General features: G+C 36.4%; 1 protein-coding gene across 1 annotated transcript; it reads left to right on the top strand.

Annotated features, from left to right (window-relative positions):
* On the top strand, positions 7,943-8,914 carry LOC102174738 (S-phase kinase-associated protein 1). Its single transcript, XM_018047520.1, has one exon. It carries the CDS (start codon positions 8,043-8,045, stop codon positions 8,532-8,534), a length of 492 nt encoding a protein of 163 aa, XP_017903009.1. The 5' UTR covers positions 7,943-8,042; the 3' UTR covers positions 8,535-8,914.

The following is a 12,761-nucleotide window of genomic DNA, read 5'->3' as shown; positions in this document are numbered from 1 at the left end:
TGGAGAATGGTATGTAGAAATCAAGATCTAGACTCTGGGCCTGTTTGCTGTTGCTGGGTTGTCATTGCTTCTGGGCCCTCTCAGCAGACCAAATTAGATATTATATTGATGTTTACTAACCCAGGAATTCATACATATCTGTAATTGTCTTGTGTCTATGTATCTGTATAAGCTGAACACTGGTACATACTGACGTCTCTGACTCCAATCCAGTACCACAAGTCCATTCTTGCCTTCCCTTCTTATTTATTTGAAACTTCCCTTCTAATAGCGAGAAATCTTGCTCCCACTATGCATCATACAATTACTTATTTGATCAACTCCAAAGTATTTAATTTTTTTTTCAGAATTGTTAATGTGTTCCCTGGTGGCTCTTGATGAAAGTGAAAGTGGAGAGTGAAAAAGTTGGCTTTTCATTCAGAAAACGAAGATCATGGCATCTGGTCCCATCACTTCATGGCAAATAGATGGGGAAACAGTGACAGACTTTATTTTTTAGGGGGCTCCAAAATCACTGCAGATGGTGACTGCAGCCATGAAATTAAAAGACGCTTACTCCTTGGAAGAAAAGTTATGAGCAACCTAGATAGCATATTCAAAAGCAGAGACATTACTTTGCTGACTAAGGTTCGTCTAGTCAAGGCTATGGTTTTTCCAGTGGTCATGTGAGAGTTGGACTGTGAAGAAGGCTGAGTGCCGAAGAATTGATGCTTTTGAACTGTGGTGTTGGAGAGACTGTTGAGAGTCCCTTGGACTACAAGGAGATCCAACCAGTCCATTCTGAAGGAGATCAGCCCTGGGATTTCTTTGGAAGGAATGATGCTAAAGCTGAAACTCCAGTACTTTGGCCACCTCATGCGAAAAGTTGACTCCCTGGAAAAGACTCTGATGCTGGGAGGGGTTGGGGGCAGGAGGAGAAGGGGACGACAGAGGATGAGATGGCTGGATGGCATCACGGACTCGATGGACGTGAGTCTGAGTGAACTCCAGGAGTTGGTGATGGACAGGGTGACCTGGCGTGCTGCGATTCATGGGGTTGCAAAGAGTCGGACACGACTGAGCGATGGAACTGAACTGAACTGAACTGGTGGCTCAGAGCCTGCAATGCAGGAGATCCAGGTTTGATTCCTGGGTTGGAAAGATAGCCTGGAGAAGGGAATGGCAACCCACTCCAGTATTCTTGCCTGGAGAATTCCATGGACAAAAGAGCCCGTCAAGCTACAGTCCATGAGATTGCAAAGAGTCAGACATGACTGAGCGACTAACACTTTGAATTTATCTTAGTACAAGCCTTTTCAAGGGCATATGTTTTTATTTCCTTTGGATAAAAACCAAGTAGTACAATTGCTGACCTTAGGATAGGTGCATTTTTAGTTTTATAAAACATGCCATACCTTTTCCAAAATAGTTGTACCATTTTAAGGACATTTAAAAAAATTAAATCAGATTTCTCCCAAGTTAAAACTCTTCGGTGGGTTGCTGGTTTAGTTGCAATTAAACCCAAACTTCTTAACCTGGTCTACAAAATCCTATGTGATCTTATCTCAGCTGATTTTTGTTTTTCCAACTTCATCTCTTGGCCTCTTTCCCCTTATTCACCATGTTTTAGCCACCTTGAATTTTTTAAAAGTCATTTCCTCAGAGCTTCAGAAACACCAAGGAGTCTCATAGCCTTTGAGTCTTCATATATGCTGATCCTCCAACCCTGAATATTTTCCTTCCATAATGCCTAGTTTTAGAGTATTCTTCAGGGCTCTACAGTCTTTAGTTTATATATAACCTTCTTAGGTCTTCCTTGTCCATTCAACTGAATATAGCTCTTACCAGTTACTCTCTCTTATAGTAGAATCTTCACATTTGGTAATTAAAATCTGACATTCACCTCAATGAGTACTTATGTTTTTATTTCCTTGTTAACTTATTTTTTTTTCTATCATTGCCACTAGACTGTAATATATAAGACAGTAGGAACCATATGCATTTTGTTAACCCTATATTCAGAGACTAGAACAATACCTGCATATGCTCAATAAAAATCTGCTGAGAGAAAAAATATATAAATGAAAAGAGGAGTTTTAAGTTTTTACATAGTTAAATCTGTCAGTCCTTTGCCTGATAACATTTATTTTACATCTCACCAAGGAAATAATTTCCCAGAGGAGTACAGAGATAATCTATTTTAGTATATTATTTATACACAAATATTATACATAGTATGTAATTTTAGTTATTAAATGTTTTAGTCAGTTCAGTTCAGTCATTCATTCGTGTCCAACTCTTTGCGACTCCATGGACTGCAGCACACCAGGCCTCCTTGTCCATCACCAACTCCCGGAGTTTATTCAAACTCATGTCCATTGAGCCAGTGATGCCATCCAACCATCTTATCCTCTGTCATTCCCTTCTCCTGCTTTCAATATTTCCCAGCATCAGAGTCTTTTCCAAGGAGTCAGTTCTTCCCATCAGGTGGCCAAAGTATTGGAGTTTCAGCTTCAGCATCAGTCCTTCCAATGAACGTTCAGGACTGATTTTCATTGGATTGACTGATTGGATCTCCTTGCTGTCCAAGGGACTCTCAAGAGTATTCTCCAACACCACAATTCAAAAGCATCAATTCTTCAGCACTCAGCTTTCTTTATAGTCCAACTCATGTTAAAATTATTATATTTAATATTAAATTTATATTAATTTTACAATTTAGTATTTAGTCATTAAAATGTATCATTGATTGTACATTAATGTATTTATATATAAATTATTTATATATTTTTCTAGTACTTTTTTTTCAGTACTTTTTTTCAGTACTTCCTGAGAACTTTTTTTTAACTGAAATATAGTTAATTTACAATGTTGTGTTAATTTCTGTTGTACAGCAAAGTGATTCTGTTATACATACATATACATTCTTTTTTATATATGTATCCTTTTCCATTATGGTTTACCATATAATATTGAATATAGTTCCATGTGCTATACAATGAGACCTTGTTCTTTATCCATTCTATATAAAATAGTTTGTATCTGCTAACACCAAGTTCCCAAGTAGTTTTATAATTATGTAATTACTTTTAAAATCATATATTTGACATTAAAATTTTAATGCACATAAAATTTATGTTTGTGTATGAGACAAAGTAGATTCATAGTTCTTTTCCAAAACAAATAGGAATTTTCCCAACACCGTTTTTTAAATAGCCTATGTTCTGTGGTTTGAAATGTGTCCTTTTTGTATACTAAATTCTCATATACACAATTTACATATTTCTGGATGTCTGGTATTTTATTGATTTATTTATCTATATGTACAAAAGTACCAAACTGTTTTGAGTAGCATAACTTCTTATTATGGTAGGGCCAAACACATCATCTATCACCACCATCACAACTACTCTTATTTTCAAACACTTCCTTGCAATCGAGTTATCAAGGTCATAAAAAGTTGAAGAACCCTAGGAATTTTCATTGAAATTCCTTGAATATACATGACAATTTAAGAAGAAATTAAACTTTTATTGTCTTCATATCCAGAAATTTGGTAAACATCTCCATTTTCTCAGATTTTCATTTTTACAATTTGTTCTTAATATAGCTGCATATGACTAGATTCAGAACATTTATATAACCTCAGGATTAGAAGAAAATTCTAAGATTGCCTCCAGCTACAACATGCACCTCAGCAACATGCAATGCTTTTACTTTGCTACTGTACTGTTTAGGTACTCACTCCCTCCTGAGGAAATGCGTTTTTTTAAGAAATAGAAAATGACTTGAATTATGAGATAACAATCTCATTGGAAGAAGGTCAGAGGGGTCTTTTAATTGTCCTGTTCCACAATTTCCCTCCCTATACGATATGTGTTTCTAGTACTGAATATCTTAACCAGTATCTATAACATTTTGTAAATCGGCACATTTTACAAGGGTCTGTTGGATGACTGGCTGCTCACTTAGTGAAACAAATGGATGTAAGTTTTTACAAAGGAACACTTACTTGAGCCAAATATTATACAATATTACTAAAATTATTGTTCCATTTTTTCAATGTTTTTATCATTGTTACTGAATATAGTAATCCCTTGATTAATACTTGCTGAATTCACAAATGGATCATTTTTAAGGATTTATTTCTCTTCATAACAGAGCCAGAGCTATTTTAAAAAAAAAAAAAAAAAAAAAACATTTTCTACTGCAGAGAAACAGTAGAGGAAAGACCTCCCTGATTATAGACTTTCTAATACCCTTTTCTATGAAATTACATTTACAAATTTAGTTTACCAATGGCAACCACTGCTTTGTAAAAAAAATTACACAATTTTATTTTTTGATGTGCCTCTGTGTGCATGTGTGTGTACATAAAAAATCAATTGCTGTAGATGGGTAACCTAAAATAATACCTACCAATTTTTTGGTGACTATTTCCTAAATGCAAGGACAAAGGGGAAAAGAAGGCCCTTTATAGCAAAGTAGGCTCATCTAATAGTAAAACAATCCTCAAAATCAAAAGAACTGGCTAAACCAATACTATAGGAAGCTTTAATATTCATAGTTTCATACTTTTGCTAGTGGAAACACTTGTTTTACAGATTTTATTCATTTATTCTAATCCAGTAGATGGTGCTACATGTCTGTCTATGTAAAGTACCACAAATGTCTCTTTTTTTCAATCTTTTCTTTCTTTTAGCTAGAACTCTCATCAAGGTCTACTATTATAATGAAGCTCATTATTCCTGACATCTGAGCCAAATCTCTGGGTGCAGCGTTAAGGATGTACTTAAGGAGAAAACCCCCAGAAATAATTTTGGCCCTAATACCAACCTAACAATCTCTTAACAATTTTTCCCCTCATCTCATTCTCACTCTAACGACAAAATCTTTGGTGTCACGCAGAACTCTGTGTCATTCCATTCAAAAACATCCAGATGCAAAATCATAGTCCATCTTATTCTTCTAAACACTGTTAGTTACTATTATTGTGAAGCAACCATAACAATGATAATAATTAACAGTGAAAGTTTAAATGTAAGATCATCATGGATAAATGGACACATAAATTAATCACTTGGAAGATAATGTATACTAAAAAATTTAGATATGTGAAATTTTATAAACAAAGTTTGTTGTTGAATCTGATTACATGAACCATGAAAATTAATGTTTCATTGTGAATCATAAAAGGCTGAAAGCTGTAGAAAAGTAGGGATTCTAGTTAGGAATTAGCAAAAATAATCCATGTCACCCAGGAACCTACAAATAGTTAATTTATGTTACTCATTTACTGGAAACACAATAATGAAACACTGTATGATCTGAATCAGAAATCATCAAGTTTTTTGTCTTTTTTATCTTTGTAGATTTGAAATGTGTTATTAGTTCACAGCTTTATGATGATTTGAAAGTATCATTGTATCATAAAATAGGGAGAAAAAGATGTAACTACTAACATAAAAATTAGAACAGTTTTATTATTGCATTAGTTTATTATTAAGTTAACTGTGATGTGATTTCACAAAGTCTTTTCACATACTTCAAAAATTCTTTTTCACTTTTTCATTGTATTGAAAGAAAAATGAGAGCTGTAATCACTAATTTTAGATGAGTTCTATACATAATATAGGTATTAATAATCTGCTGACCAAAGGCTTAATAAAATGAATTTATTCAGTAAATTATATCACTTTAATGACTAGATTCTAATACAAATACAGGGAAGTCAGTAGAAACCTTTCAGATGTCTATTTCATCATTTGTACTTTCCTTCATTTGTATCTTCATTAACTCACTAGTCTTTGAATAAACACAAAGAGGCAGAATTGCATAGATTATTCTTGGGTAGGTTGTGCAACATGGAAAAGCCATGATATTAATCCAGCAATGACATCTTGATGAAAAAGCAAAAAAAAAAATACAATTTAACTGGTCAGCTGTAATACAGGCAAGGTAAGGTGAGATAAATCAACTTAGGGATATAAGAGGAGCCACCAGATCAGGGCAGAGTTGCCACTAAATCTTCTTTGTGTAACTAGATTACCTGGAGGGAGTTCAGTTCAGTTCAGTTCAGTTCAGTTCAGTTGCTTAGTCGTGTCCAAGTCTTTGCAACCCCATGGATGCAACACGCCAGGCCTCCTTGTCTATCACCAATTCCCAGAGTTTACTCAAACTCATGTCCACTAGGTTGGATATATCATCCAACCATCTCATCCTCTGCTGTCCCCTTCTCCTCTTGCCTTCAATCTTTCCCAGCATCAGGGTCTTTTCCAAGGAGTCAGTTCTTCCCATCAGGTGGCCAAAGTATTGGAGTTTCAGCTTCAACATCAGTACTTTCAATGAATATTCAAGACTGATTTTCGTTAGGATTGACTGGTTGGATCTCCTTGCTCTCCAAGGGACTCTCAAGAGTCTTCTCCAACACCACAGTTCAAAAGCATCAATTTTCGGCTCTCAGCTTTCTTCATAGTCCAACTCTCACATCCATACATGACTACTGGAAAAACCTTGACTAGATGGACCTTAGTTGGGAAAGTAATGTCTCTGCTTTTGAATATGTTGTCTAGGTTTCTCATAACTTTTCTTCTAAGGAGTAAGCGTCTTTTAATTTCATGGCTGCAGTCACCATCTGCAGGGATTTTGGAGCTCAAAAATATAAAGTCTGTCACTGTTTCCACCATTTCCCCATCTATTCCCCACTAAATCTCCTTTGTGTAACTAGATTACCTGGAGGGAGTTACATTCATCCAAAGACCAGATGAGCCACAAGGAAAATGGCTTTTTTTCTTTTTAATTTTTTGGCCGTATCATGTTGCATGTGTGATCTTAGTTCCCTGACTAGGGATTGAATCTATGGCCCTAGCAGTGCAAGCATGGAATCCTAACCACTGGACCACCAGGGAAGTCCCCAGAAGTGGACATTTATTCATTCATTCATTGTATAGTCACTGAGCACCTATTATGTGACATGCTCTCTGTAGTAAGTGATAGGGACATGTATCATTGAGCAAAACTAGAGTAGGATGCTGCCTTCCAGAACTTTTATTAACTAAGCTAAAGCATACCAAATGCACACATTTTGGCAAAAGTCTCAGAACTCATCAGGGAAGCATGTCTGTCTCTAGGTGGGAGAGGATCAGGGGCACCGCTGTCACACTATTAAAATAAGGTCTTAAAAGAGAGGGTGAGATGATTCATGTTGATATATGACAGAAACCAATGTAATATTGTAAAGCAATTATCCTTCAATTAAAAATAAATAATTTTTTTAAATGAGGTCTTACCTTCTAAATTTAAGGCCAGATACTATAAAACTCTTAGAGGAAAACATAGGCAGAACACTTTTTGACATAAAATGCAACAAAAATCTTATCTGTCTCCCAGAGTAATGAAAATAAAAACAAAAACAAACAAATGGGACTAATTAAACTCAAAAGCTTTTGCACAGAAAAGGAAATCATAAACAAAATAAAAAAAACAACCCACAGAATGGGAGAAAATATTTGCAAACAATGCAACAAGGGATTAATCTCCAAAATTTACAAATAGCTCATGTGGCTCAATATCAGAAAAACAAACAACCGAATCAGAAAATGTGGGAAGATCTAAATAGACATTTCTCCAAAGAAGACAGAGAGATGGACCAAAGGAACATGAAAAGATGCTCAACACCACTAATTATTAGAGAAATGCAGATCAAAACTACAATGAGGTGTCACTTCACACTAGTCACAATGACCATCATCAAAAAGTCTATAAAGCAATAAGAGCTGGAGAGTGTGTGGAAAAAAGGGAACCCTCCTTTACCATTGGTGGGACTGTAGATTGGTATAGTCACAATGGAGTACATTACAGAGGTTCCTTAAAACGTGAACACTAGAGCTACCATATGACCCAACAAGCCCACTCCTGGGTGTATATCCAGAGAAAACTATGGTTCAAAAAGATGCATGCAGGCGCTGTAGTGGCCTTGTTCTCCGCTCTTCAGTTTTGCTGATTGACGACGTCGCCCTGCTCACTTCAGCCTGCGGCCCGCCATCTCCTTGAGACCTAACACCATGCCTTCAATTAAGTTGCAGAGTTCTGATGGAGAGATATTTGAAGTTGATGTTGAAATTGCAAAACAGTCTGTGACCATCAAGACTATGTTGGAAGATTTGGGAATGGATGATGAAGGAGATGATGATCCAGTCCCCTTGCCAAATGTTAATGCAGCAATATTAAAAAAGGTCATTCAGTGGTGCACCCACCACAAGGATGATCCTCCTCCTCCTGAGGATGATGAGAACAAAGAAAAACGAACAGATGATATACCTGTTTGGGATCAAGAATTCCTGAAAGTTGACCAAGGGACACTCTTTGAGCTTATATTGGCAGCAAACTACTTAGACATCAAAGGTTTGCTTGACGTTACCTGCAAGACTGTTGCTAATATGATCAAGGGCAAAACTCCTGAGGAGATTCGAAAGACATTCAATATCAAAAATGATTTTACTGAAGAAGAGGAAGCCCAGGTACGCAAAGAGAACCAGTGGTGTGAGGAGAAGTGAAATTTCATGTCTAACGCTGTAACACTGTAAGGATTATTCCAAATACTAGTTGCACTGCTTTGTTTATAATTGTTAATATTAGAAAAACAGTCAACAAATGCAGCAGCAAGTCAATTGTATTAGCAGAATGTTGTCCTCATTGCATGTGTAGTTTCAGTACAGTTCCCAAACTTAAGGCCCAGTTTCTTCTAGTATGATTGAAAGTTTCTTTTCTTTGCTCTGAATAAAATTGAACTGTGGGTTCCCTATAGAAAGTGGCATTTTGGGCTTTCCCTTTTTGTAAAGCAATTTCTGCCTAGTTTATTGTCCAGTTAATTTTAGTTCAGTGACTTTTAAAGTTGGTGTTGTAAATAAAGCAACTTGCAAAAAACCTTCTGAAATAGAAAAAAAAAAAAAAAAAAGATGCATGCAGCCCAATGTTCATTGCTATACTGTTTACAATAGCCAAGATATGGAAGCAATCTAATGAATGAATAAGGAAGATGTGGTATACATATATGCAATGGGTTACTTAGCCTTTAAAAAGAACAAAATAAGTCCACTCGCAGCAACGTGAGTGGACCTGATGACTATCATACTAAATGAACTAAGACAGACAGAGAAAGACAAATATCATATGATTTTGCTTATATGAGAAATCTAACAAAAATGATGCAAATGAATTTATTTGCAAAACAGAAATGTTCACAGACTTAGACCATGAATTTATGGTTACTGGGGAAAGTGAGGGAGGAGGAATAGTCTGGGAGTTTGGGATTGGCATGTACACACTATCATACTTAAAGCAGAAAAGCAACAAGGACCTACTATATAGCACAGGGAACTTGGCTCAATATTCTGGGTTAAACGAAATAGGAAAAGAGTTAGAAAAAGAAAAGAAACTTGTATGGGTATAACTGAATCGCTTTGCTGTAACACCTGTAACTAATAAATCATTACTAATCGACTATACTCCAATATAATATAAAAATTCAAATAAATAATGTGGCCAATGAGAAAACAAAATATATACACTCTATAAAAAATAATAAGGTCTTATTTGAAACCTCAGAGATGGCGATACAAAGGTTCCTGGTGAAAAGCTGAGATGAAAGTGTATACCAGGTAGAGAGAATAATAATAGTGCAATAATGTGGAAAATTTTGAGCCTAGGAGGTGGAGAGCAGCAAGAAATTACAAGCAGTTCAGTACTGCTGAACGGGGAAGGGAGTGATTTTTGAGGGTAGCATTTGCCTAGGAGAGTAATATGAGATGAGTTATAGAGTTAGTCGTTAAGTCGTCTCCAAATCTTTGCGACCCCATGGACTGTAGCCCACTAGGCTCCTCTGTCCATGGAATTCTCCAGACAAGAATACTGGAGTGAGTTGCCATTTCCTTCTCCAAATATGAGATGAGGCAAGGAGAACTGAAAGGTCACAAAAAAATTTTCATATAGACAATAAGGATACACTGAGTAATTTTAAATGGGGGAGATGAATGGAAAAGAGATAAGTAATGAGGATGCAAAATAGGGAAAGAGAAAAAGGCAGAAGATGAGACTTTGTGACTGTTTAAAAGTGGGACCAACCAAGAGGATGGTCCTTCATTCCATGGGAAATATTGGGACTGAGTGGGCTTGGGATAAGAAAAGCTAGTTCCAAAACCTGTCAACAATATTGTGCCACACATAGAAGTGTTTTCAAAATATCCTTAAGACTGCAAGGAGATCCAACCAGTCCATTCTGAAGGAGATCAGCCTTGGGATTTCTTTGGAAGGAATGATGCTGAAACTGAAACTCCAGTACTTTGGCCACCTCATGCGAAAAGTTGACTCATTGGAAAAGACTCTGATGCTGGGAGGGACTGGGGGCAGGAGCAGGGGACGACAGAGGATGAGATAGCTGGATGACATCACTGACTCGATGGACATGAGACTGAGTGAACTCCGGGAGTTGCTGATGCACAGAGAGGCCTGGCATGCCACGATTCATGGGGTCGCAAAGAGTCGAACACGACTGAGCAACTGAACTGAATGTGGTTTTGCTTAGCCTTTCAAACCCTCTATATTCTCCCACTTGCTTGACAATGTCACTCTACATTATCAGAATATATAGCATCACCTTCTTGTACCTGTATGTTTGTGTATATCATTGGAGTGTTATTCTCTTGGTCCATGATAGACACAGAAAAATAGAGAAAGAAAACAAGCAGGAAACAATGTCCTGCATTTTATGCTATCCTAGCAGTTAATAAAAAAAAATGTATATTGGTATCAGCTTTCTTTGCTTCCAGTACTGTTCTTCAAAACATAGAGATTGTTTTATATCCTTCTTCGCGCCTTTGTGAACTCTTTCATATTCTATACAAGCCTGAATTATTTTTATGACCAAAAGAAAAATACGTTTAACAACAATACCACCCAAAAAAAGTCCTTGAGAGGTAACAGGGAGTGGTGAAACTGCAAACAAAAATGCACACCCACCATACAACTACTGTATAGAAAAAGGTAGGGTAAATATACTAGGAAATGTGTGTTATGATATGCACACACCATCCATGTGAACAAAATATAAAAACAAGTCTAGTGGAACAGGGCTGTGGCTTCCACGCTGCTACATGGACAAAGCACCATTCCGCTAGGCTAAGAAACATGGCTTTTTTATAGTTGTGGCTTTAAGAAATATGACAGAGTGGTGGCCTGCATTAATTCAGTGAGCTATAGCTCTCCACATAATATACAGGTAAGTTTACTCAAAGCACTTTTTATGAGCTATCAATCTGTTTTCCAGCCTGCATTTGGCTATAGTTCAGGTAGCAAAGGAGAAAGGAGGAATTGTTCTATGGTTTTTGCGCTAGGGGAAATAACTGTTACCCATTACTTTAGTGAATTGTATGTGAAGTAATTGCTGTTCTCCTGCTGTTTTGTAGTTTTATTCACCTAAACCTATGTAAAGCTAGGTCTCTATGCCATCTACTCAGTTTAGCCAAAAGTGGATGTCTGTATACATGTGCCTGGATAGTTGGAAGTACTAGTTTTGTCATCTCATGTTGAGACATCTGTGAAGGTATATTGAGTCCTTCTTCTTGAAATCTGTTCAGTGTGTCTACCCACACTATAAGAAATTTGTGCCATCATTGTTCTTCTTATCTACACATTGAATGATGATTTCATGTTAATCCTCTAGCGTTACCTTACTCCAAAATCTTTTGTGAATGAGTTTCTTAAGTTTCAGTGAGGATGCTGAAAATACAAACTATCCTACCCTCTTTCTCATCTTCTTTTAACTCTCTCACTGAGGTTCATGTAAGTGTGGCTAGTAATGTGAGGAGAGAGAGAATGAAAGAGAGACAGGTGGGGGAGAGAGGGAAAAAGATGCACACATTAACCAACAGTTTTCTTTTATGAACAAGAAAATTGGCCGTTTTCCTATTAGCATATGAGGAACCTAAGAATGTCCCTTGTTGTCAAGGCAACAGCTGTTCCTTGGGTAGCTGCAATAGAAAAGAAGCCATAGCAATCTTTACAGGATCAAGTCTTTTTTATCATCAAATCATAGAAAGGAACCTTGAGAGTGTACCCAGTCTATTCTCCTGCCTTTAGTTAAGGCCTACTTAAATAATTTGAAGCTAATACAAAAAAAGTCTAAATTTAAATAATTCTACAAATGTTGCATAGTATTAATTAGTAATCATTTGCAATGTTTTACAGTTCACATTACTTAGAAGTTTTTTTTTTCCAATCATCCTAACTTAAATCTTCCGTCCTGCAGTTTGAAAGCCACTTCCTATTATTCTAATATCAGTGGAAATAAACAACTGTAGACTTTCCTCTCTAAGAGAATCTTGCCTGTACTGGAAAAAAAAAAAAAAAAGTCTGACATATTCCTTAGAGTGAATAACGCTAAGTTCTTTCATCTTTTCAGCCATTTGTATTCCAGGTCTCCTCTGATGACATCATATACTCTGTAAGACCATACCTATTCAGGAAACCCATTCCTATCTTGTTACTTATCTGAAAACCTGATCAATGGTGCCCAAAAGTGGAGGACACTACCCAGTTCTCAGTCTATCTATTCAAGTCTTTTAGAGTACAGTAATCTTTAGATTTACATTCATGATACACTGTTTTGCACAGACTGGTTGATAGAGCTTTTGCTTCTTGGTTTGATCATAATCATTCATTCCTCACCAGATTCTTGGGCAACTGATTTTCCTTCTCCAAATAGACTACCATCACTTTTCGTGGTA

Source organism: Capra hircus, chromosome 1 (assembly GCF_001704415.2).
Source record: "Capra hircus breed San Clemente chromosome 1, ASM170441v1, whole genome shotgun sequence".
Lineage (NCBI taxonomy): Eukaryota > Metazoa > Chordata > Mammalia > Artiodactyla > Bovidae > Capra > Capra hircus.
The sequence above is the reverse complement of the archived record's forward strand: the minus strand, read 5'-3'. Positions and strand labels throughout refer to the sequence as shown.

Coding starts and splice junctions, on each gene's coding strand:
- LOC102174738 (XM_018047520.1), top strand. CDS start 8,043: ATGCCTTCAATTAAGTTGCAGAGTTCTGATGGAGAGATATTTGAAGTT.